The sequence below is a fragment of the Ambystoma mexicanum genome, chromosome 10 (genome assembly GCF_040938575.1).
Source record: "Ambystoma mexicanum isolate Mex_15411 chromosome 10, UKY_AmexF1_1, whole genome shotgun sequence".
NCBI classification, from domain to species: Eukaryota; Metazoa; Chordata; class Amphibia; order Caudata; family Ambystomatidae; genus Ambystoma; species Ambystoma mexicanum.
This window is the reverse complement of record NC_090932.1, coordinates 173,802,239-173,825,503: the sequence shown is the minus strand read 5'-3', so window position 1 is coordinate 173,825,503 and position 23,265 is coordinate 173,802,239. Positions and strand designations below refer to the sequence as shown.

Genomic DNA, 23,265 nt, shown 5'->3' with positions numbered 1-23,265 from the left:
CCATCGCAATTCAAGTCTGCACATTTCCTCACTTCTGGTGGCTAGCAGGCCTCCGGAGAAGCTGGGGTTCTCAGTGAGGTAGATTGGGGACTTCAGGATGACATCCTTGTAGATGATGCAACAGGATTTAAAGATGATACAGGCTTTCAGTGGGAGCTACTGTAGTTCGATGAGGGTTGGGGTGATGTTGAATTTGTGGAGTCTTTTAATGAGTCTTGCTGCAGCATGCAGATCACATTTCAGGGGTGCCAGGGTAGTCACAGGAAGGCCTTCCAAAAGGGCATTGTCATCACCTGGGTGGGAGAAGACCAAGGCTTGGACAGCAGATAAGAAGTTGTTTCTGGGATGAAGGGCTTGATTTTCTGCAGGAGAGAAAGTTGGTACCAGGCTGTTTGCGTCTTCCTTGCCGTGTGCTGTTGAAGGTGAGGTGACGGTGGATGTTGTACCCAAGGGACTTGGCACAGGTGACGACCTGGGGGGCCGGGGGGGGCCCCTTGAGGTTCATTGCAGTGAGCCACGTCTGGATGTCAGGGTGTTCTGTGTTTTTGATAAGTAGTAGGAATTCAGTCTTGGAGGGGTTGAGCTTCAGGTAAGCACTGGACATCCATGACTGGGTCAATGTGAGGCAGGCCTTGAGCCTATGGATGTCTTCGATGGAGGATATATTGAGGTAGATCTGCGGGTCATCTTCGTATTGGTGAATGTGGATGTTGTGTTGTGTGGAGCAAGGGGGTGTGGGTTCAGAACGGCGGGGGGACAGGATGGATCCTTGAAGGACTTCACAGGTGATGGGTAGAGTTGATGATCTGGAAGAATCCATTTATATAAACTGTTGACAATTCGCAAGGTAGGATTTGAACCAGCTGAGGACGATCTCGCTGATCCTCCATGTGGCAATGCCGGTTGTCGGTGAGTGTCTGAGGGTCTACTGTTTCAAATACTGCTGAGAGGTCAAGGAGTACTAGGAGACCAGGATCACCATCCTCGAGGATTTCTTTATTTTTTTTAACTTTTGTTTTTATTGAATTTTCAAGAAAAAAAAAAGAAATTAAGAGTCTTACAACACTAAGATCGTCGGAACATGTCTGACAATGCACAACATTAGACACACTTGGTCTCCCCCCGGCCTCCTCCCCGGCCCACTTAACAATAAACCGCTCTAGCATGTTCACTTAAACTGCGTAACATTTGTTGAGGTGGGTCTACAATCTCTTTGATTGGCGTAGATTTCATTGTGTGCATGGTGATCCTTCAATTGAGGTGTTGAGAGGTCCTAGCCACCTCCCCGAGTATGCAGCAAAATCACTGGGCCCATCTATTGCATGTGCTTTTCACAGAAGCCTGTCCATTCCGTTTGCACTGACCCTGCATCACCGGGTATCATTGACATCAGGTGTTCCACCATATATAGGTTCTTAGCCGTATTAACCCATTCTTTCTTAGACAGGGATAGCTCTCTCTTCCACTGCATGGCCAGGCATGCCCTTCCCACCAGAAGTAAGCTGTGCACCATTTTTCGGTAATCGTATATACTCCCCTTCATGCTCCACTAGCCCAAACAGAACCAGGATCAGTGTTTTACATCTCGTGATACCTTCCAGGTCCCTGATCCAGCTAAGGATTTCAACCCAGTAGGACTGGACCACTGCACACCCCTACCACATATGCCAATAGTCAACCCTTAGACCACACTCATGCCAGCAGATAGGGCTCGCGCTCTGGAACATTTTGGCTAATCTGACCGGGTCATACTGCCACTCCCTTCTCGTGACCACCAGGGCCCGGTATAGAGCCCCAATCAGTCCCTGTGAGCCTGTGGCGGTATCTAGAATTTTCTCAAATGGTGTGAGTTCTCTCTGGATTTTCTCTCTCTAGACCTTACTCAAAAAAAAAAAAAAACTTCAACTGTAGGTATGAAAAGACATAGAGCCTGCCCAACCCCAGGTTCACCTCTAATTCCTGTAGCGTAATAAACCTGCCCTCCCTCCACAGTGTCACACTGGAGACCCTTGGTTGCTCTCCCTGCCAGAGGAATCATGTGAGTGTACCCTTGATTGTTCTAAAGATGGCATCAGGGATCTGTATCGGAGCATTTGAAAAACATACAAGAACTTGGGGAGTACCACGATTTTAAATGTGTTCAGCCTACCGATCGAGGATATGGTCAATCGCAAGATCTTTCTCCACTTTCGATGTCAGAGGGGGAAGTTTGCCTCATATAGGCCCTTCAACTCTCTTGTGACGTTAATGCCCAAATACCCCAGTGTTCCCAAGGTTACCTTCATGCCCAGGGGAGCAAACCTCCCCCATCACCATCCCAGCTTTTATCTAGGGGGAAGAGGACTCACTTGCCTGTATTTATTTTGAACTCTGCCATTCGGCTGTATCCTTCGAGAATGTCAACTGCCGCTGGGACCGAGGTAAGGGTTCACCACGTGTAGTAGCGTATCATCAGCATAGAGACCCAACTTGTAGGTCCTACCTCCCACGGTGAAGCCCTCAATTCATGGTCCTGTCTTAGTCTCTGGGCCAGGGGCTCCAGCGAAAGCACGAAGAGAGCGGGGGAAAGCAGGCAACCTTGCCTCGTACCACTCCCCAAATAAAACCACCTAGAGTATCCCCCATTCACCACTACACATGCCCTTAGGGAGGAGTATATTGCCATACTACAGTGGTCTTCAAACATTTTGGCACCGAGCCCCCCAGGAGCAAAATTTGGGCAGGACGGGCCCCCCAAAAATGCCAAATGGACAGTTTGTAGAAATGGCTTTGAACTATTGTGCGCCGTCACCGCACCCAGTATAGTCGCTGGGCTCCCTCATCCAACTCCTAGGCAGTCCCTGGGCTCTACCCACCCCATCCCAGACCCTGGGCTCTACTATCCCAGTTCCCCCGCCCATCCTGCTCCCATCACAGTCCCTGGGCTTCCCCCATCCAGTTTCAACAGCGTCCGAGGGCCAGTGGGAGCTGGTGAATTTTTTAATTGGAGGAGTATAAATATTTCCCACAAAAATGCCAGAGCGGCTGAGCGCAGCGAGGGAGCCCGAACCAATCAAGGGTGGTTTGGGGGGTTTTCTCCCTTGAATTTTTTTAAAATAATGGGTTCAAATGTTGCATTTTAGAGCATACTTAAAAAACAAAATGGGTAAAATCCAAACAGTTTGCAATTGGCGCTGGGGGGGCAAGGGGAAAAGCATAGTATTTTTGATTGGACATCTATGATAGATTTAAAAAAATACCATCCCTGTCCCCTGGGCTCCACAGCGCCTCAGAAGGAGAGCTGATTTTGGCAGGTGGGTAGGGGGATTGTGCAACAAAGGCATTTTTAAAACGCCTTTGTTGTACAACCCAACTCCCCCCCCCCCACTCGCCAAAATCAGCTCAATGGACAAAAACAAACACACGCACACCCATCATTCACACAAGCACCCATCCCCATACACGCACTCATAACACAAGTATACTAGAATCCATACACATATTTAAATAAAAAATAAATGAACATAAACGTACCTTCTGCAGGGACCTGCGTGCGTGTGCTGAAATGCCCCACTCCAGGTTGCTCTGTCCATATGTGCGAAGAGGCGCAGGAGCTACTCCTCGCACAGACAGACATGCAGTGCCCAAGCCAGCATATCCAATGAGCTATGCAAGGCTGGCAAAGCAAAACACCCGCAGCCTTGCATGGCTCAGTGAGCATGTGCGGCTGGGCAACTGAGCTGCAAAGGGAAATAGTGTTTCCCTTTGATAGTTCAGCCAGCCCAGGAGCACTCCCTCAGCTGGAAAAAGCAGCTGAGGGAGTTTCACTGGGCTGGCTCCTCGGCTCCTCCTTAATGGATGAGGGGGCCACTGGGTGGACGCCCCCTCGCCCATTATGGATGAGCTGCCAGGCTCGGACTGGCCTATAGGGGAATGCCTGTACCAAAAATGCAAAATGCTAGTGTAGGCCAGTCAAAATGAGGCACTTTTTTTGGCCAGCGTGGGCCAGTTTGATGAGTTACTTCACTAGGCAGCTAGTAGTTTTGACCATTGTTGCTGAATAAACAGTCTTTAAATATCACAATTCGCTTATATTTTGACAAAAAGCACCCCCCTAGATACAATTCAAACAGTCTGTGCCTAAAGGAATGAATATCCATTTGCAACTGCGGGCCACTTTTTCATTGGTGCCCGAGACAGTTTTATGGTCCAGTCCAACCATGTAAGTAGCCCCTGCCCATATCCTCCAATCTTTATTTAAAAAAAAAAAAAAAAGAAATATTTCATGCTGGGCTTTCGCCCCCCCCCTGGGATGCGGCCGTGCCCCACAGTTTGAAGACCTCTGCCATAATACCTTTTACAATTCTCTTGCCCAACCCCATTCCGGTAAGGACCAACCCTGTCGAAGGCCTTTTCTGCATCCACGCAAAGAAGTGTGGGAGTCACCCTGCATTGCCTGGGCCTCATTTATCAAGTGGAGTGATTTCCTCACAATATCCACTCCCTGGTTCCCAACGACAAACCCCTCCTGATCTGAGTTTACAAGACTCGGCAAATGCCCTCCAATCTCACTGCCGGGACCCTGGCGTAAATCTTGGCATCTATTTTAAGGAGTGAGATTGGGCGGTATGAACCGCATGATCTGGGATCCCTGCCTTCCTTTGGTATCACTGAGATAAGGGCCTGGGCGAAAGAGCCAGGAGCTCTCCCCGTACCGAGGATATCATTGAAGAGCAGAGTCAGAAAGGGAACGCAAGAAGGTTTTCTAAAAGCCTGGTGCGAAACCATCCTCGCCAAGCGTTTTTCCAAGCCGGAGGCGTCTAATGGCATTCTGGATTTCCTCACCCGTGAATGGGACGTCCATGATCCCAGAGTCAACCCCAGACAAGGATGGCAGGGGGTCCCCTCAAGGTATGCGTTAATCTCTCCACTAGTGGCCCATCCCTTCACTTCTATATAGGTCCTCCTAAAACGAGGCAAACGTCTCCTGGATCCCTTCCGCTGTACTCTCACTAGCACCAACCCCCGCCCCTGGTCCTCTGTGCCCATCTTTCTGCCCTTTGTCCCCGTGGCAAGGAGTGCATCCGTCTTATCCCCTTCTCATATGATTGTTTTTTTTTGGAATTGCAGGTTACGAAGCACCTTCCCCATCTCCAGCAATTTCAGTTCTTCCGTCAGACCCCTTGCTTCCTGAATATGGTGCTCCCTTTCCGCGTAGCGGACAGAGCACACCTCTCAAGAGTACCTATTCTGTCTCCAAGTCCTTTCTCCCTTAGTGTACAAACCCTCTTCTTGCGGGCCCCATCCCTGATCAGCAAACCTCTCCATGTAGCCTTAGCTGCGTCCCACACCATCCCCCTTCCCACTTCACTCGTGTCATTGATGAAGAAGAATTCCTTAACGCTATTAACGCTATTCTCCAGGCCCCACTATTCAACTCCGGGCCCAGGCTGTGCCTCGGTCACCCACACCAGGGGTCCCTGCTCTTGAACCTCCAGTTAGTGGCCCAGTCCCCAGGAGCCAACAATTGTTCCCCTCTCCCCACCCCAGTCAACCGTGTCGCCGCTCTCAAATTGGGAAAACTTGCTGAGTTGGCCTTCCTAATGCGACCAGATGAGATCAATTTACGCTTGGCCCTTCTATCCAGGCATCGCGCACACCATCGCAGCTCTCTCATTGGCTCCTGACTCCTGAGTAACCAGGCACCTGGGCACAGGCCCTCACCCTTACCTCCCTCCTCTCCTCGTTGTAGAGTCTTTGCCTCTTACCTCACAGCACCCCAGGCTGTCTGCCTGCAGGAGCTGCAGCTCCGTCCCTCAATTGTCTTCCCCAGCTTCCTTCACAAGATAAGTCCCCGGGCCCCAAGGACGGGTCAGGGGTGGCGGGCACACTCCCTAGGACTGGGGGCCCTTACCTCTCCTCCAGGCCTCAGGGGCCCTGGGAAACAATCTGCAGTCCTGCACCCCCGTAGACTGCTTGCAGGAGCAGGAACTCCCTTGTTCATGGGAAGCCGGAAGGGCCGCGCTCCCAGGCCTCAGACCCCACCCACTTCTTCCAGCTTTCTATCACTGGGCCCTCAGTTCTGGGTCCAGGAGGGGGGCACACGCACCAAAACTGTGGACCCTCACCCTTCCTGTGTCTCCAGGGCACCGGGGCTTGCGCTCCTCACTCACTGCGGCCCCCCCACCCCTTCCCACCCCCGTATATGGATGCCGTTCCAGGCCTTCTCGGTCGGCGGAGGCACAGTTCGCACCAACCTTTATCTGACACTGCCAGTAAGGGACGAGCCTCTGGCTCTCACTCTCGGGGCCCGATCACTCTGTTGCGATGGTGGCCCCACATCCCTCTTAAGTCATATGGTGCCCCTATAGGAGGGTGGAGGGGGAACGACAGCCCTGCCGCCGCATCGACTCAGCTCTAACCTCTACCACTGTCCTTGCGTCCGAATACCGGTGCATTCCCCGTGGATGCTGTATCGCCACTAGGGGTGCACCATTTTCTTTCAGAATTTGGGACCACTGATGCCCGCGGGGTCCTTGGTCCAGCCCCAGGGTCCTCAACTCACCACAGAGGCCATTGGTGGGGGAACTTGCGCTGCAAGGGTGCCTGGGTGACAGAGGAGCGCTATCAGGCAACTTCCATCTGTGTGTCCCTTGGTGGCCATCATCCTCGAGGATTTTAAGGGCATTGTCGATCACCTTGATGGTAGCTGTTTCTGTGCTGCACCGGAGTCTCTTTTGGTGTGTATGCAACCCCTTGGAATTACAGCCAGTTAATATTTTACCACTACCCTCAATAGCATGCTATACCGGACTATCCCATCACCTAATTTCCACCCCAATTCCCCTCTTCCACACCCTTCATTCCCAACTGCTGGACCACCTTAAGGATGAAATGAAATGATATTTTATTTATATTGCCATCGTACACAAGTGTTTCAGAGCGCGAACTCTGTACGGTGATAGTATGGTGGTCCATACTATTGCAGTATCTCGAGACTGGCAGGCCCTTTTCACTGCCCTCTCCTCCTAAGCCCCTCTCACCTCCCCCAAATCGATTACCCCCAACCCCACCCTTCCCTCACCTAAGTACTCCATGTTGGTCATTTGCCCTCCTACCTACAGGTGCCCATGTTTCACCCAGTCCAATTCAACAAGTTGCACTGAAACCCTCCTCAGCACCCCTCAGCACCCCGGTTGGTTACTTTCCTTCCTCCTAAGACGAACAAACCTCCTCAAAACCCCTCTCCCCCACATCACCTCACCATACCATACCATACCATACCATACCACAACTTTAATAACAGTATTGTTAGGAAGACTTCATTTTTATGTCAAGTTCCCTCTACCTGTTAGACCCTCAGCACTTTTTGCTGAACCTCTGGACCTTTTTCTTGTTCTCCTGAATGAGGGGAGCCCCCCCCTCCCTTTTGCTCCGACCATGGGAACCCTCTTCATTCTGTTTTTTTCTTTGCTTTAGGAAGTCTTGCTTTCCTCCATACTTTTTAAAAGGCATCCGTGTTTCACTTTTGCAGCACACAGCACCTTTTGTGTAGTGTTGCCAGGAGCCCTTTGGGCTTTCCTTTTTATATTCTTTTATTTTCCTTAAGAACTACTGTTTCAAGGTTAGAGGGATACTTTTTATCCTTCTTACTTTTTCCTTTTGTGAGATCAGCACACACCACCATATGTGGTGTGCTGAGGGGTTACTTTGTATCCCCTTTCTCTCTGCTCCTTTAAGTAACATTTATGTTACAATTACAGCCTTACACTTATGGCTGGCGGCAGTGGACGTCTTCTACCAAATTGTGTGCAATATTTACTCTCAGGCTGTCTTCACAGCTGCAGTTATGCACAGAAGGGTTACCATTGTCCCAAAATGAATGCTTCTTTCTTTTATCTGCATGGTTTGTGTGCTGGTCTTTCCTTGGTTCTTCTGCCAACCTGTGCAGGGGAGGTCCTGTTCAACTTTGGTCTTTGGCTGGAATCCTTTGTGAAGCCCTCCGAGGCTCCAGTGTGTCTGTGAGGACAGGAAACGGGGGAGGATCTCAAACCTCTGCTGTCCTTTGTCTTCTGGTGTGCCTGACAGAAACCAGTTCCTACTGGGGGCTGGCTTTCCTGATTGGACAGCTACCTGTCCTTTCTGTAAACTGCAGGGAGAGTTTGCAGAGGATGAGTGTGGGTTCCTGATAAAAGGTGAGGATCCTGAAGCAAAAGGCATGTTGACCACTGGAACAAAAGAACCGAATAGGACGACCAGAGACACCTGCAGCCCCTTTCAGCAACCGCAAAGAGACCAGTGCTGTCCCGACTATTTTTAGTCGACGGAGGAGCTCTGAAGAGAACGACTCCTTCGCTTTGGCAGGTGAGACCAACCAGCCGTAAGACTACCTGAAAAACAAGTCATCCCACTATGTGCTGCGACCTTGCATGGCTGTAAACCGCCAATACCCTGGGACCTACCGCCATATTGCAGCGGCAAGATAAGCGATAACAGCTTCTTCTGTTCTTCTTAACAACAGGGTTGGTCAGCTTTATACATTTTCTGGAGCCCAGTATTTTTTTTACCGGCTGACCTCCTTTCTGCCATCAGGTGTTGCTTAGCCGCGCCTTCCGATTTCTCTTCTGATCCCTCTTCAACCTCTGTGATTACAAGTTTGTTAACCTCTGAATCTCTGCCAGTTGCGACAGCACATATTTCCCTTCACCAATCTCACAACCTACATCGAGTGGATATGCCCAGCTGAATTTTATTTGCTTCTGATGGAGCTACGTTGTGAACAGCGTACATTCACTCCTCTCACTTAGGGTTAGTGGGTACAGATCACAGAGAATAACAATCCTATTACATGTATTCTCAAAGGGGCCAGGCTCCCTGGCGCTTATTAAAATGCTTTCCTCATCTTTGAGCTCATGGCAATGTACCAGAATCATTCGTACAGCTTTTGTTTGTTTGCTCGGTCATGTCCAAATGTCTAACCTTTCCCCCTTTAAACAGGCTAGCCACTTCCCTTTCCAATTGCGCCAGAGTTTCATTTGATGTTCCCGGGACCCCAAAAATATGCAAGTGCATCTCCTTTCTTGGTTCTCCACATTGTCTAGCTTAAGCAGGACCTCTTTAGAAGTTTTGCTTGTCCATGCAGGCTAGCCTCTTTTTGTACGTAACAGATCAGTGGATAACGGATTGTTCTCCAAGGCCTCCACTAGGTCTTCTACCTTCTCAATCGTTCCTTTCAACTCTGAGATAGTAGTCTACATTTCTGCCACACTAACCCAATTTCCCTCAGTAGGTCTCTGATATCTTGTACATCTGGTATATTTTTTTGTAATGCCCTGGATTCTTCTGGGGAGAACTGCCTTGTAAATACCCCACCAAAAAAAAAGAAAAAAAAAGGCAAATCCCAGAATTAGTCCAAGAGTTCTGACATTAAGGCACATGAAAAAGGCAGGGATGGAGATTAGCCCAGAGTGAGGCTGCAATATCCTAGTAGAGCTGCTTGCGCGACAACATGCTCTGGAGCTCATAGGCATTACACCCGATCTCTGTGGTGACCTGTAAAGGAATGGTTGCCTTAGGTTGGAGTCTTTGACTGTATAGGATCACTTTTAGTTTGCAGTCTGTGTCCTGGACATTCCGAAGGGACCTTGGAGCCATTCCTACTTGTTACGACAGCTTCTGATAGTCAACCATAAAAAAAGAAATCTGAGCCCTACACATGTGATTTTGGGTGACTACGACCTACAAACCACATGCAGCGCCTTTAGAAATCATTCACATACCTGAACCCCCCACCTCCTACAAAGTCACCAGTCCTACAAAACCATGTTTTTTCCAGCCTTCGCACAAAGAGCTGAGAAAGTGTTTAATTTAAAGCAGAAGGCAAGATAAAACGGTCCCTGAAAAATGTAAACCATGCTTACACAAGGAGTGCTTCTCAGAGAAAAGAGCAGGTAATGTGCACCTTTCTTGTAAGGAAGAGAAAAAAGGGAGGCCCAGATGAAAGGAAATGTCAGCAACACAGGTGTGAAATGGGGTACACTTGCCCTGTGGCCTCTTTTCTGCTGCTAAAATACAAGGCTATGGCCCATTCGTAAAGGTGAAAGAAGTCAAATGGATATGAAGCAAATGAGTAAAACACAATATTACTACGTTGACGGTAAAGAGAAATTAAGAATTGCTTGTTGACTCCAAAGAGTGGATGACATACAATACTCACCAGTTACTCCTAGAGGACGGATAGTGTACTCGTTGAGTGTAAATCCTTTCTCCAAGGCATGAGTTCTCATATTCTTATTGAAAATATCACTGCCAGTAAAGTAGAGCACTCCACAGTAATACTGATCCTTGGGAATCAACCTATGAAAGGAGAACACCATAAAACATCTCAAAACAATGTAAGAGCATTAACTCTGGCAGAACATCCAAGTGCCCCTCACATAAGGGCATCAAACATTTGCAGAAAGGGCACCAACTCACTGTTCCTCAATCAAACTCCAACCTGCCCCAACATCAAGGCAATGACTGTCTCACTTCAACAAATCTACAATAAAGGGCTTCACTCCCAAAACTCCTCCTGCTCATTATCAACCAGTCTAGTAATTCTCGAGCCACTCCCCTCTGCCAATGTAAGGACTCTGCTAATTCTGCGATTACTGTTTTTGCTATTGTTACGAGAAATTACCCCCACCCCTCTAGTCCTAGGATTAATAGTGCTACTTTCTCAACAAAGCTAGGCAAACAGGCTATCAGATGGATTCCTTGGCCCACCCAGTGATTTCAGGTGTTGTGTGATCAAGGCTAGCTCTTAAGATGGGAAGGAGGTAAACAATACAGGGTGAAGCAGTATTACTTTGAATAAAGATATGTCCACACATAGGTATTTGACAAAATACTTCATCTCAAACACCAGACCTCTCTACAGTATTAGCAGTGGCAGAGCAGTCTGTTTTTACCCAAGGGAGGGAGTAAAGTTGGCTGTGAAGTACAGTCAATCCCCACAGTTAACTCAAGGAAAACACTGCATTGGTATTCTGTAAAATAAACACCATTCTAATAGCACACATAGAATCATGATTAGGAAAAAAGTATCTTGGGTTAAACATAGTAGTAACAGTGTGTGCAAAACCAGTAATGGTCAGCTAAGAACCAGCACACTCAAACAAAATGTGTGGTTCACTACCCGGTGGTAGGCACAAAACAAAGCTAAATTGTGGGAATAAAAAGGTAACCCTAGACAGTACAATAATACATTCACAAAGTTGTATTCAGGACCCAAAATTCCAACACATTTAATAGTCTCAATATTCCTAAACATTTAGTACACAATAAGGTACATGATACAAATGCACATCATACACTAAATACAGCACCTAGAGCAGGGCTGAAAAATGTGCACTCTCCAATAGCCATTATCTAGTGATAATTGACTCTTGGGTAAATGTATGTGAATAATTAAGGTGGCAAGTAATTTTGCATGGCTGGCTAGTAGCTTGTAACCTTACACTTTTACCCCTGACCTAGAGGGAGGAAAAGGGGTTAATACTTTGGAACCAAAGGCCATCGAAAGTCTTACAATTAGACTGACAATAAGGCCGCAAACAGATTTCCTATTTTTGTGGATTCCAGGGCCACTATTTCGGGTCCACTCAGGCTTTTGCTTTTTCCCTTATTTCGTCTGGATCAAGGCCAAAGGGTCTTCTCCTGAAGTCCCCCTGCCAATGCAACTCTTTTTACCCAACTTCCAACTTGAAGATAAATGGTATTGGGTCGAACCCAAAGTGCTCAGTCCCAAACATCCCATTTTGGGTCGAGTGTGATTATACCACCCTACATTGGCTTTATTTATTTATTCACATTTGTTGAGCGCACAGCAGCCTGGCGGCATCCTGTCGCTTGTTACAGTGGGTGATCATGGCTTAGTTACATACAGGAAATGATCATGGCTTAGTTGCATACAAAAAGACAGACGAGCATGCTAGGACTAAATGGTATGCTAGTAACGGAAATATACAGATAATGCGTGTAGATGGTTAGTTGAAGAGGGCCGCTTTAGATTTTTGCGGAAGGCATAGCGAGACGTTTCGGATCCGAGCGCATTCCATAGCTTAGGGGCAAGATAAGGGAAGCTTATTCCTCCTGCTTTAGCTTTTTTGATGCACAGTACCCCGAGTTGGTTAGTGTAGCATGGTCTAGTAGGCCTTGTAGAGTGCGTTCTGGAAAGTGTGTCTGATAAGTATTAGGGTGCTGAGAGGTTGATGCATTTGTGTGTGGTTGTAAGAATTTTGAATGTGATGCAGTCTTTGACTGGGAGCCAGTGAGACGTCTTTCTTGCTTGTGTGATGTGATCTCTTTTAGGTATACCGAGAGCTGCTCTGAGTGCGTTATTTTGTGTGGTTTGGAGTCTAGTTAGGTTTTTTTTGAGGTGCCAGCCATGAGTGCATTGCAATAGTCCAATTTGGCTCCTATAGTAGCTCTGGCAATGGAGAGGCATTAATAAGTTTAGTGCTCAGAGCGGAGGCATAGATGATAGCATGGACTTCCTTATCTATAGACAGTGTGGCATCAATGTGGACTCCTAGAGTTTTAACAGAAGATAAGACTGGGACAACACAATTGTCGATACAGAAGTTGGAGTAGAGCGAGTCGAGAGTAGCTAATGTAGACTTTTGACCAAGAATGAGGATTTCCGTCTTGTCCTCGTTGAGGCAGAGACCGTTGGTGGCTATCCAAGCTTGGATGGTGGAGTAGATTTGCTGTAAAGTAGTAGCGTCTTGGTGATAGATCCCTGTCAGAGGAAGGAGCACCTGGGTATCATCCGCATAGTTTGTATATGTGATCCCAAGTGCATTCAGTTTATCAAAGAGTGGCTTAGTAAAAAGATTGTAAAGGGTGGGTGCAGCACAGGATCTCTGAGGGACACCACAATGAATGATAGTGGGCTCTGCATTTACAATATTGGAGAGCACATTCATCACTCTACCTTTGAGGAAGGAGGTGACCCATGTCGCTGCTCTTTTAGAGAAATGCGTAGCATGTGTGTGATGGTTGGTGAGGGTGTTGTGAACAACCAAATCGAACGTCTCAGAGGTCTAAGAGGAGGAGGTGGAGGAGGAGGAAGGCAGGCTTGCCCTATTTGGTTAAAGTCTAGTAAGGCGGTTTCAGTAGCGTGCCCTTTGCGAAAGCCTGACTCCTAAAATAAGAGTTAGTTTCAAGGTACAGTTGGATCTGCCTTTGGGCAGCCTTATCTAAGATTTTAAGGAGAAATGGGACGGTTGTAATGGGTTGGTAGTTATTAGGTTGAGCAGGGTCTAGCATAGGTTTTTCTAAGAGCGGGCACACCCAAGCCTCTTTAAGGCTGAAGTAGGATGGTGGTAGCTATACCTTCGTTTTGGCTTCAACTGTGGTGAAATTTATTTTACTACACTGGAAGCGCAATGTACCTTTTTGGCAGCAATTAGGGCACCAGTGCATTTTTAAAAAATCCTGCTCATGAACATTTTGTAGTTTAGAGCAACCACTAGGTGGTGTGATCTAAAAGGGCCATTCCGACCACATGTGCTCTTTGTGAGGCCACAAGAGCAGCCTCCCCATTGGCTTGAGCTGGTTCTGGTCAGGCAAAGTCCCCGAGCTCTTCCTCTCACTTCCTATGGGGGTGGTTTTGGATAAGTGGCCGTCCTACTGACCAGCAGTGTGGTTGGCCATCTGACCCTTTCCCTCCAGCCCCCTCTAGCGATTAGTGGGATGCCTCCATTTTACAGTGAATGTAAGGCCCTACTTCTCTATTGGTTTTATTCTGCTGCTTGGAAGAAGCTGGTCTGCGGACCTGCTTAAGGAGCCCCTCTCTCCACCCCATTCCTAATGTTATTGCCATTTAAAGCCCTTACTTGGCCAGAACGGCTGGGTACAGTGGCTCTGAGGTCCATTCTGATTCCCAAAGACTCTTGAGGCCTCCCCACATCTGCTGGGTTGCGACTTTCATGAAAGAAAGGCTTTCTGTGCCGTTTACCTCCAGGATCTTCCACTTGGCTATGGGTCGCTAGTGTCGATAAGGGTGCTCAGACGTCACCACCCCACCAGATCTTCATCTTAGGATGTCTGAGGGCACATCCAACAGTTGTCCTCATCATGGGACAGTTTTTCGCTGTGCTGCCTGCCTTCTTGGTTCACAGGGATGCTGGAAGCCATCTCAGCAGGTTCCCTCGCGTTTCTCAATGAAATCTTCACTTCAGACTTTAAGGTCCACCTTGGGGAAGGTTCTTTGTTAATTTTCTGGGTTATCTGGGCCATCTACGTGAAAAAAAAGATGGAATCCCCTGGGCACCGGATCCTGAAGACTGTACTTACCGGATTGTTTCACAGTGAGCTAGAGACGTTTTCGTCAAAACTGCTGGCATCAGTATAATAATATACCTTTGTGTCCTGGGGTGGACAATTAATCGAGATACTCACCTTCACATGTCGCCCTAGTCTGGATAGAGCTTCTTTGGAGGCTAGTGTCAACCTCATTTACCACAGACTTCTATTGGGGGTCCTTTTGCTCTTCCGCCTGGGTTCCTGGTTCGTCCATCGAACTATGGATCTCTTCTGGTCTTCCCGGGGGTGGTTTGCTGTGGAAACCACACCCATAGGATATCACTGACTTCCCTCCATTTATGCAGGTGGCCTATGGAATGTTCAACCTGCTCTGAAACTCTCCTAAATTGACTCTGGGGGTACAGACCTGCCTTTGACATTTCCCCTCTACCAACAAGGGGTTCACAGTGTACTCAAAACCAATAACTATAATTTTGGTACTTACCTGTGAAATTGAATGCATTTTCAAAGCAATGCTGTGTAATATCTTGGTTATCAGTTTTATGCTTAATCCCCTGGCCTAGTGAGTGTCCCAGCACTCTTTGCTGGACCTCCGGACCTTTTTCATTCCCTCCAAAATGAGGGGAGAGTCTTTTCCCCCCTCATTCATTCTTACTGGCTCTAACATTTGGGAACTCTGTTCTTTTGTTTCACCTTATTCTATAGTCTTGCTTTCCTCCAGATCTCTTAAAGGCATCTGTGTTACACTTTTGCAGCAAACAGCACCCGATGCGCAGTGTTGCTGGGATCCCTTTGGGTTCTTCTTTGATATTCTTTGACTATCCTTAAAAATGACTGTTCTTAAGGATAGAGGGATACTCTGTATGCTTCCTAAAACTTTACCCTTAGAGATTAGCACACACCACCTTATGTGGAGTGCTAAAGGGATACCTAGTATTCCCTTCTCTCTGCTCTTGTGACTTCTTGATCACAGGGACGACCTTATAGTTATGGCTGGTGGCAGTGGACAAGCTCTACCAACTGGCGCTATTTTTTTTTACCGCAGACTGTATTCACAGCCTCGGTTATGCACCAAAGTGTCACCCATGTTCTAACATGGTGGCTCTTTTCTTTTTTCGCCATTTCTTGTGTGGTTGTCCTTTGTTAGCCCATCTTCTACCATTCTGGGAGGGGCTGGTCTGAATGCGAGCTTTGCCTTTGGGTGTCCCCACCTAGGCTCCAGTGTGTCTGAGGACAGGAAGCAGAGAAGTTTTACACTCCCCTGTCCATTGTCTGCCCGAGTGCCTCAATGGAACCAGTTCCCACTGGCGGAGCCGGCTGTCTTGATTGGACAGCCATGCGTCCCTTTCTGTAAACTGCTGGGAGAGTTTACAGAGCAGTGAATGTGAAATCCGAATAAAAAGGGGAGGTTCCTGAGGCAGAAGGAAAGTTGACCACTGAAACAGAAGATCCAAAGCTGAAGACGACCAGAGACACCTGCAGACCCTTCCAGTAAATGTGAAGCTATCACTGCTGTCCTGACCCATTTTTCGACGACTCCTTCCCTTTGGCTGGTGGGACTAACCAGCCCCAAGACGAACTGCAGATCGAGCCATCCCCAGAGGTGCTCCTGACCCATTTGCAGTGGAATGTCTTTGCATGGACGAATCCACACAGAACTTTGGTGAGCCCCCATTTTATTTTCTGCTGCATAAGACTTTTGTTCCACTCCTACACCGACTTTGATGAACTCTTGGATAGTTAGAGATTAGATTGCCAAAGCATTAGAAGCCTTGAAAAGTGTTGTTGAGAAATATCTTACTGCTAATAGTGTTGAATAACCCCTCCTTTTCCTTCGGTGAGAAACCAGAAGGTGTCTCACCCGCTAGTCGATGGGGGGTCTCACTCCGAGGTGGCCAGGGCACAGCCACCGTCTTTGGATCCAGACCCTGGGGGTGGACCAGTGCGGGAGGATTACCTGGGTGAGGGGTCTTCGTGAAGTGGGAGTGGAAGACCTGATGGTGAGACGCGGTATCCCCTTCCCTGTAACACCTTTGCCCCAAAATAGAAATAGAAATAAAATAAAAATAAATATAAATATTCTATCCGGCATGGTACTTGGGCTCTTTACCCCACCCCTCCCCCCCTTTCCCCTTCACAAACAGTTTCACTGAGACAGCCCGCTCTGGGAGAAAACATACTCACACCCAAGCATTGTACCCGACATGTCCCACTACTATGGTCAGGGAAGGTAAGGCAATTACTGGTAAGCACTCACACCTGACTTCCATTAAACTTCCCCACACCGCCAAAAGGCGGAGCACGAGCGCACACTCTGAGCGAGGCAAAGCACACAAAGGAATAGCGTTTTCTGGACGGCAGCTTAACAAGGGGAGAGAGACGGCAAACCTAGAAGAGTGCGCAAGGAGGGAGATACCCTTCAACAAACCATACTGAAGAATCTTGCATTGTGTGTCAGAGATACCTGGGGCCCTCTTGAATGGATGATCGAGTCAGGAAGGAGCAGCAGCCGCTGTGGTGCCGCCCTTGGCTTTAAGATCAAAGCAGCGCCTGAGAGATCAACACAACCGGTGAGTTGGGGAGACCGAGGCGAGACTGGTCTGTGTTGAAGTCAATGTTGCAAGCAGCAACATTGTATAAAGAGCGCAAGAAAGAAAATTGGTAATGTGTGTGATGAAAGACGCTAGGAAAGCATAATTGCTGATGGATGTTTAAACTCGAACTAAAAGAGATACAATACCAGTAACAGAGTGCTCCGGCACCACAAGTGTGCTCAATCAAAGGCCTCTGAGGTATCCAGCCAAGAAGTGGCAGAAACGAAAGTAAAAGAACGAGAATGAGGTATGAAGTGAATTGAAGTAGTCCGCGACGGTTTAAACCAAATCCATTGCACAATGAAAGTCTTTGATTTTTGATACAAAGAGGTCCAAGCCTGAACAAGGGAGACCAATTGTGAACATTATACTAAAAGGGGTCCGGACCTGTAGGTGGGAGATGCAAGGTGAACAGTAGACCCAAGAACTTGTGAATATCAAAATCCAGATTTTAAAAAAAAGCACCAAGTTCCTTTCTTGAGTCACGCCCTCTTCACTAAGACTTTTATTTGGTAAAGAGACTTCACAGAAGGCCCCGATCCTATGCTTTGAACAATATCCTCCTGTCAGAGAAGCCAGAGTGTGTGCGAAGCTCAAGCGTGCTGCATTGTTCCGTACTGAAAACGCGGGGAAGGGAAGCCAACTGCGCAACTATTCTGATATATCATTTCTTGAACACTTTTCTTTTTGCATACATTGTTGTCACACAACATTTGTATTTAGAAGTAAGGATTGGCAATAGGTTTATTAGTATAGGCCCTTTTATTTTGACAAAGACTCCACTAGGACTTCTTATTATTTTGATGGTCGTAGCTTGCTGCCATCCTTTAGGTTTAGATAGGTGTTCAACTAACCCACTGAAGTTCAATAAACACCCTTGAACTGTAATCATTTGTGCCTGTATTCACTGTTTGACACCATGCCTTCTGCACACTTCCTACAGACCTTGTCTGTGTGACTCTATAAATAAAACTAATTTTTCTGTAACAAACGCGGGTGAGTGGCACTACAAGTTATATGGTAGAAGTGTCATTAGTGTCATTTTCTGTAACAATTGAAAGCGCAAGCAACTACTATTGAAGCAGTCACCTTTTAACAGTATTGTCGATATTTCCTATGTGTATTGGTTAGTCTAAAAGAGTATTTACTTAACTGCCTTATGTATATAAATTAAATGTATATGTTATTATAACTTTTATTGTGTAAGAGTTTCTTTGGGCTATTGTATTGACTAGGCTCATTGTACTTACCTGCAGCTCACATCCTCCCCCTAACCTAAGCCTGGTTCCTCTGCCATTCTACCAAATCCTTTGGGTAGAACAGACATATACTAAGAGTTGGGGACCTGTATACCAAGGGATAGTTTTATAGTCTCTTACCTCCAGGTGGACATTAGGATAACTCCCCCAACAATTTCGAATAGTGAATTGATTTGAAAACTGTGGCAAATTTTGATGGAACTGAAATGTATTGGTAACTGTTGCTATAATGTATTCTTAACGTTTGGAACCCTTTGGCCTTGGTTTGGAAATGTTTTCTACTCTCCATGGCTATGATCGAGTATCATGTGTTTATTTTCATTACTTTTAATGCTATGCCCTCGGGTGGGGTTTAGGGGGTCCAAATTAATGTGTTATGTTGGTGCAGTCCTTAGGCAATTTTAGACTATTTGTCTTGTAGGTAAAAATGTCTGGATACCTTTTCTGCCTACCACCTACCGTTTAAGGTGTAGACCACCAGCCCTATGGCCTTCCTCATATACCAGGAGTTGATTGTGTCTTTAGGACACTGTACACAACTTTGCAGGCCCATTGGGAATGTAGACTTTACCGGGGATACATCTTCCTATCCGGTTTGAACCCCATAACAGTTTGCTGGACTTGGTGATTATTTTTATCTTGTCCTTAGGTGAGTGGGAATTTTTACCCTTTTGACCTAGTCTTTTACTCTTTTTATGGGTGACCTTTTTATGTCTCGCCATAGTGTGATTGGAGTTATAGTTTTGGGTGTTATGTAATTTACTATGGCAGCACACAGCATATTAAATGAGGTTTCTCTTTCATGTACTTGGGTGAACTATCGTTCGCAAGGGATAAAGCAGGATTTCCATCCCTTTACATTTTATATAGTGAGCCAGCACACCCCACCTTATGTGGAGTACTGGATAGATGCCCTGTGTTGGGTAAGATTTTCACAGAACTGGTAAATCTTCCTGACCTGGGTCAACCCCAGAACATTTTGCTTTACTAGTAGGATATTTCTCATTAATACCTCAGTGAGGGGGAACCTTTTTCCACACTCACCTAATCTTTAACTCTTTTTATGGGTGTCATTTTTAAGACTCTCCATAGTGTCTTTTTGAAGTTATCCTCTTCAACAACTTATTGGCAATAAGTACCTGTTGTTGTTGGGTTGGCTCCCCTCTTAACTTTCTTTTGTTAACCTTGAGAGAACTACAGTTCCCAAGGATAGAAGGGATATTTGGATCCCTTTTACATCTCGTTAGGTGAAACCAGCCCACCCCACCTTATGTGGAGTGCTGGGGAGATACAATGTATCCCCTTTCACACTAAAACTGTAACAATTCTGTTACAGAGACAAGCTTACCTGCAATGGCTGGTGGCAGTGATACCGTGGATTAAATTGGTGCACCTTTACCGCAGGCAGTGTTCACAGCTGCAGTAAAGGCACCTAAGGGTGCTCATTTTACCAAAATGGCCCCTGTCTTTTTTTTGCCATTTTAGTGTTTGTCGTTTCTTGTTCCTTCCCCTGACATCCAGGTTGGGAAATTCCTTTGTGTGATTTTATCTTCGGCGGGAGTCCCCTGGACTCCCAGCCCAGGCTCCAGTCTGTCTGTGAGGGCAGAAAGCGAGGGAGGAGTCCAAAACTCCCCAGCCATTTGTCTTACGCCTTGCGCTGAATGGGGACAAATCCCAGAGGGGGGTTGGCTGTCCTGATTGGACAACTAGACCACCCCTTCTTGTAAAATGCGGGGAGAGAATGCAGAGGTTGTGCTGCAGTTCATGGTAAATACTGCAAACCTGGAAACCTGGAAGCTGAAGAAAAGTTGACCACTAGAACCGAAACCGAAGCGAAAGATTAAGGAAACGCGGCTGAAATTATCTGCTGTATAACCGGAGCCTGCTGTAGCTCTTCTTTCTAAACGACGACCCCGACCCAGAGCCTGGTGAGACCCACTAGACTCAAGAAGACCTGCATTTTGTGCCATCCCACGCGTTGCTACAACCTTGCATTGCTGCAATACCCCAATACCCTGGGACCTCGAGCCACTGTGCGGTGCACGGTCTTACGAATCTCGCTGACACTTCGTGGGCATCCTGGTGGATGTCCAGAGACATGAAGCAAGTCTGAAAAGTCCCCTCAACAGAGTGCTGGACCTTTGTAACGACGAGAATTCAACCGCGATTTTCTGTCTTGAAAAGGCGCCAAATCTGCTGAACCGCATTCAGCCGCGAGGGGAAACCTTGCCTACAGCCTTCTTCATCGATCCCTGCTGCAAAGTTCCTTCTGAGGTTTTGTTTTCAGTCACCACGACAAGGAATCCACTGACCGGGTATTGGGCTGCAGACCCGGAAGTCCTCCTGCTGCAAAATCTTCTTCAATGCTGAGGTACTGTGTTGGCTTGGGTATGTACTTACCCTAAGCCTGTTAGGATGTCTGTGTAGCTGTGGGTTGTCTTCTGTGATGGGGAGGCCTCTCACCCAGTCACACTGCTAGGGTGTCTTCTGCGAAGCCCCTGGACCCTCTTCTAACTCTAAAGTGAAGAACTCACCTGTTTGCCCAGTTGTCCAAGAAACTCTGACTTTTGCTACTAAAGAAACTATTCTGACACTGCCTGTTGGTCCCTAGTCCTAGTGATCACCCCGCACCCCCCCTTCTGCCACTGAGAACACTCATGCTCCAAGAATATGGGAAAGACTTTGAAGGGATTGGGCATTTTGCCTAGAAGATAAAATAAGTGTTTAAAAGTTATTAACTTATAAAGAGTTGGTTGGTAACTTTAACTCCAAGAGTGAAAAGTTACAAAAGGTCTTACTTATCTTGAATGTGTGATGCACTATTCTCAAAAGTATGGTTAACATATTTTCTTTCCTTATAAACTATTTTGCCATTCTAATAGAAAGTAGATCTGAAGGTATGTTACTCTCCTGTGATTACTTTTGGGAAGAGGCACAACCTAAAGTGTTGGTTTCACCAGATTATTCCTGCAGGGTAATTGTATGAGTGTCCACCAACTGGGTCTTGCTTCCCCCGACTTGCTGCTAGCCTGTCCAGAATAAGTCTGCCTAAGGTTGTTGCCTACCTAGAATAACTGAGTCATTCAGTAAAGTGAAACACTGGGTTTTACTTTCCCCTTCATTGTGAGGTTAAAACAGTATGAGGGTTTTACTTACGAGTTAGCTGTGTGGCTTCCCAAAAATAAGTTACAAGAGTTACTGCTTATCTCCATCTGTGGTTCACTGATCTCAAAAGCAACATTGTATATTACATCTTTAGGATTTACTAACCTAATATTACTGTGTGTTAGCACAAAAGTAGTTATAGGTTTTTACTGCACCTAGAAGAAGTGTTCCACTATTCACCAAAGTATATTGTCCAATTGACTAATTAAGTGATTTATACTAAGAGTCAGTGTATAACTGGTAGGGTCTACTGCCCTTGTATTACTGAATGTAACCTGAAAGTAACCATTGGTTTTACTCCCCAAGAATAGTTGTGACCTATACTGAATGTGTATGAAAAGGTTTTGACTTCCCTATAACTCTGTTAGTTATTTCCAAATAAGATTTATACTTGGGGCTGTGTACCTTCAAGTATAGTGTTGTGTTTTTATATTATGATTTCATATAATGTTTTAGTGCTTACTTACCCCAAGATTTACCTGGGCCTACCTCCATTTAATTAAATCCTTTATTTTTACAATACAAAGTGTTTCTTTGGACCATTTGTATTACAATTTCATGTGTCCTGATTCTACCACCCCCTCTCCCTCCTAAGAGAAGCCTGGCTGCTCTGTCTACGCTACCATGAACTCAGGTGGTACAGCCTTATACTAAGAGTGAGTCTGGTACTGCCTCAGTTGAATGGTTTTACTAAGCCCTCAGTTGTACAGAAAAAAATTCCTAACACTGTTGGAAAGCTCAGGGATAAATGTGGATTGCCCAAAGGAAACCATCCAGTAGGTTTGGTTTAGCCAATGTAAAGTGTACCTATTGTATTTAACACAAAAACCAACACCATGGCCTGCTTTAGGCCCGAGGACTACTCTTATGCAAAAATGAAAAATGTGTTCACATTGTGTAAAGAGAAGGGCCTCAATTGTAAAGAAAGTAAGCCTGAATTATTACAAATGTTATGGGACCATATGCATGGTTTCAGTGAACCCATGTACACCTCTAACCATATTTCTGGGAGTGAGGATTATAAGGGCTCAGACAGCTGTGCACGCCACTCAGAGGAGGAATAGGAGGGTTCTGATGAGGAGGATGTTAGTTCACCCCCTCTCCTTCTCCTGCCTCTACCTTACTTCCTATCATGCACCCTGAAATGTCTCTGGAACTGCATAAAAGGCAACTCCTGTGGAAACGCAATTTGAAGATCTGGGAAAGTGAGAAAATGTATAACATGTCTGTAAAAGACAGGATTCTGGATCCTTCTTTTTCAGGGTCTTCTGCGTCTGCAGCTTCCAGGTTCCCAGAATTGGTGAGTCAGTATGATATGAATTGTGACACTGTTGTATGGCTGAAAACTTTTTACCTCACTTGTAAAAGGTTTGGTCTGTGTGAGAGTACCTAAACCCCTTAAGGGACTCTGAGAATAGAGGTTGGTCTAAAAGTGCTATCTCCTCATCCCTTGGGAAATCTTTCAATACTGATTATAGCAGAAAACTGTAGCTGTTGGCTCAGCTGAGCCCCCTTGTAAAAAGGCTGTGGCTATTAATCTTTAAGTGAGAGAGGACCCCTTAGGAGACCCCTCCTTTAAGATAAAGGCATTAACTGCCACTCTGAAGGGCACTTGGGTGTAGCACTCATAACTTTAAATAGGGACCAAGCCCCTAGGCCCACAAAGCTAGATGTCACTCCTGTGACCCCCACCTTTAGCTGCTGCTAAGGTGATAGAGCCTCTTGAAAAACCACATTGAATGGATGTGGTTCAACTAGTTCCCAGAAACTCAAAAACCTCAGACCTAGTACCAATATGGTGTACTACCATTAACCAGGTGTGTCCCCACCTTCATTTAACACTGAGGTGAAAGAACCTCTTGAAAACCCACCTAGATTGGAAGTGGTTCACCCTGTGGATAAAAACGTAAGTGTTCCTGTCCGATCTATTACACCTTTGTTGAAGCTGACAAGAA

At 46.5% G+C, this 23,265-nt stretch overlaps 1 protein-coding gene across 1 annotated transcript in view; it reads right to left on the bottom strand.

Moving 5' to 3' along the window:
* The window catches only part of POLB (DNA polymerase beta), a 230,210-nt gene that overhangs the window by 31,522 nt on the left and 175,423 nt on the right, over nucleotides 1–23,265 (bottom strand). Inside the window, exon 13 of the mRNA XM_069617656.1 lies at nucleotides 10,196–10,335. Coding sequence (XP_069473757.1) covers nucleotides 10,196–10,335 — 140 coding nt within the window. The remainder of the gene's footprint in view (nucleotides 1–10,195; nucleotides 10,336–23,265) is intronic.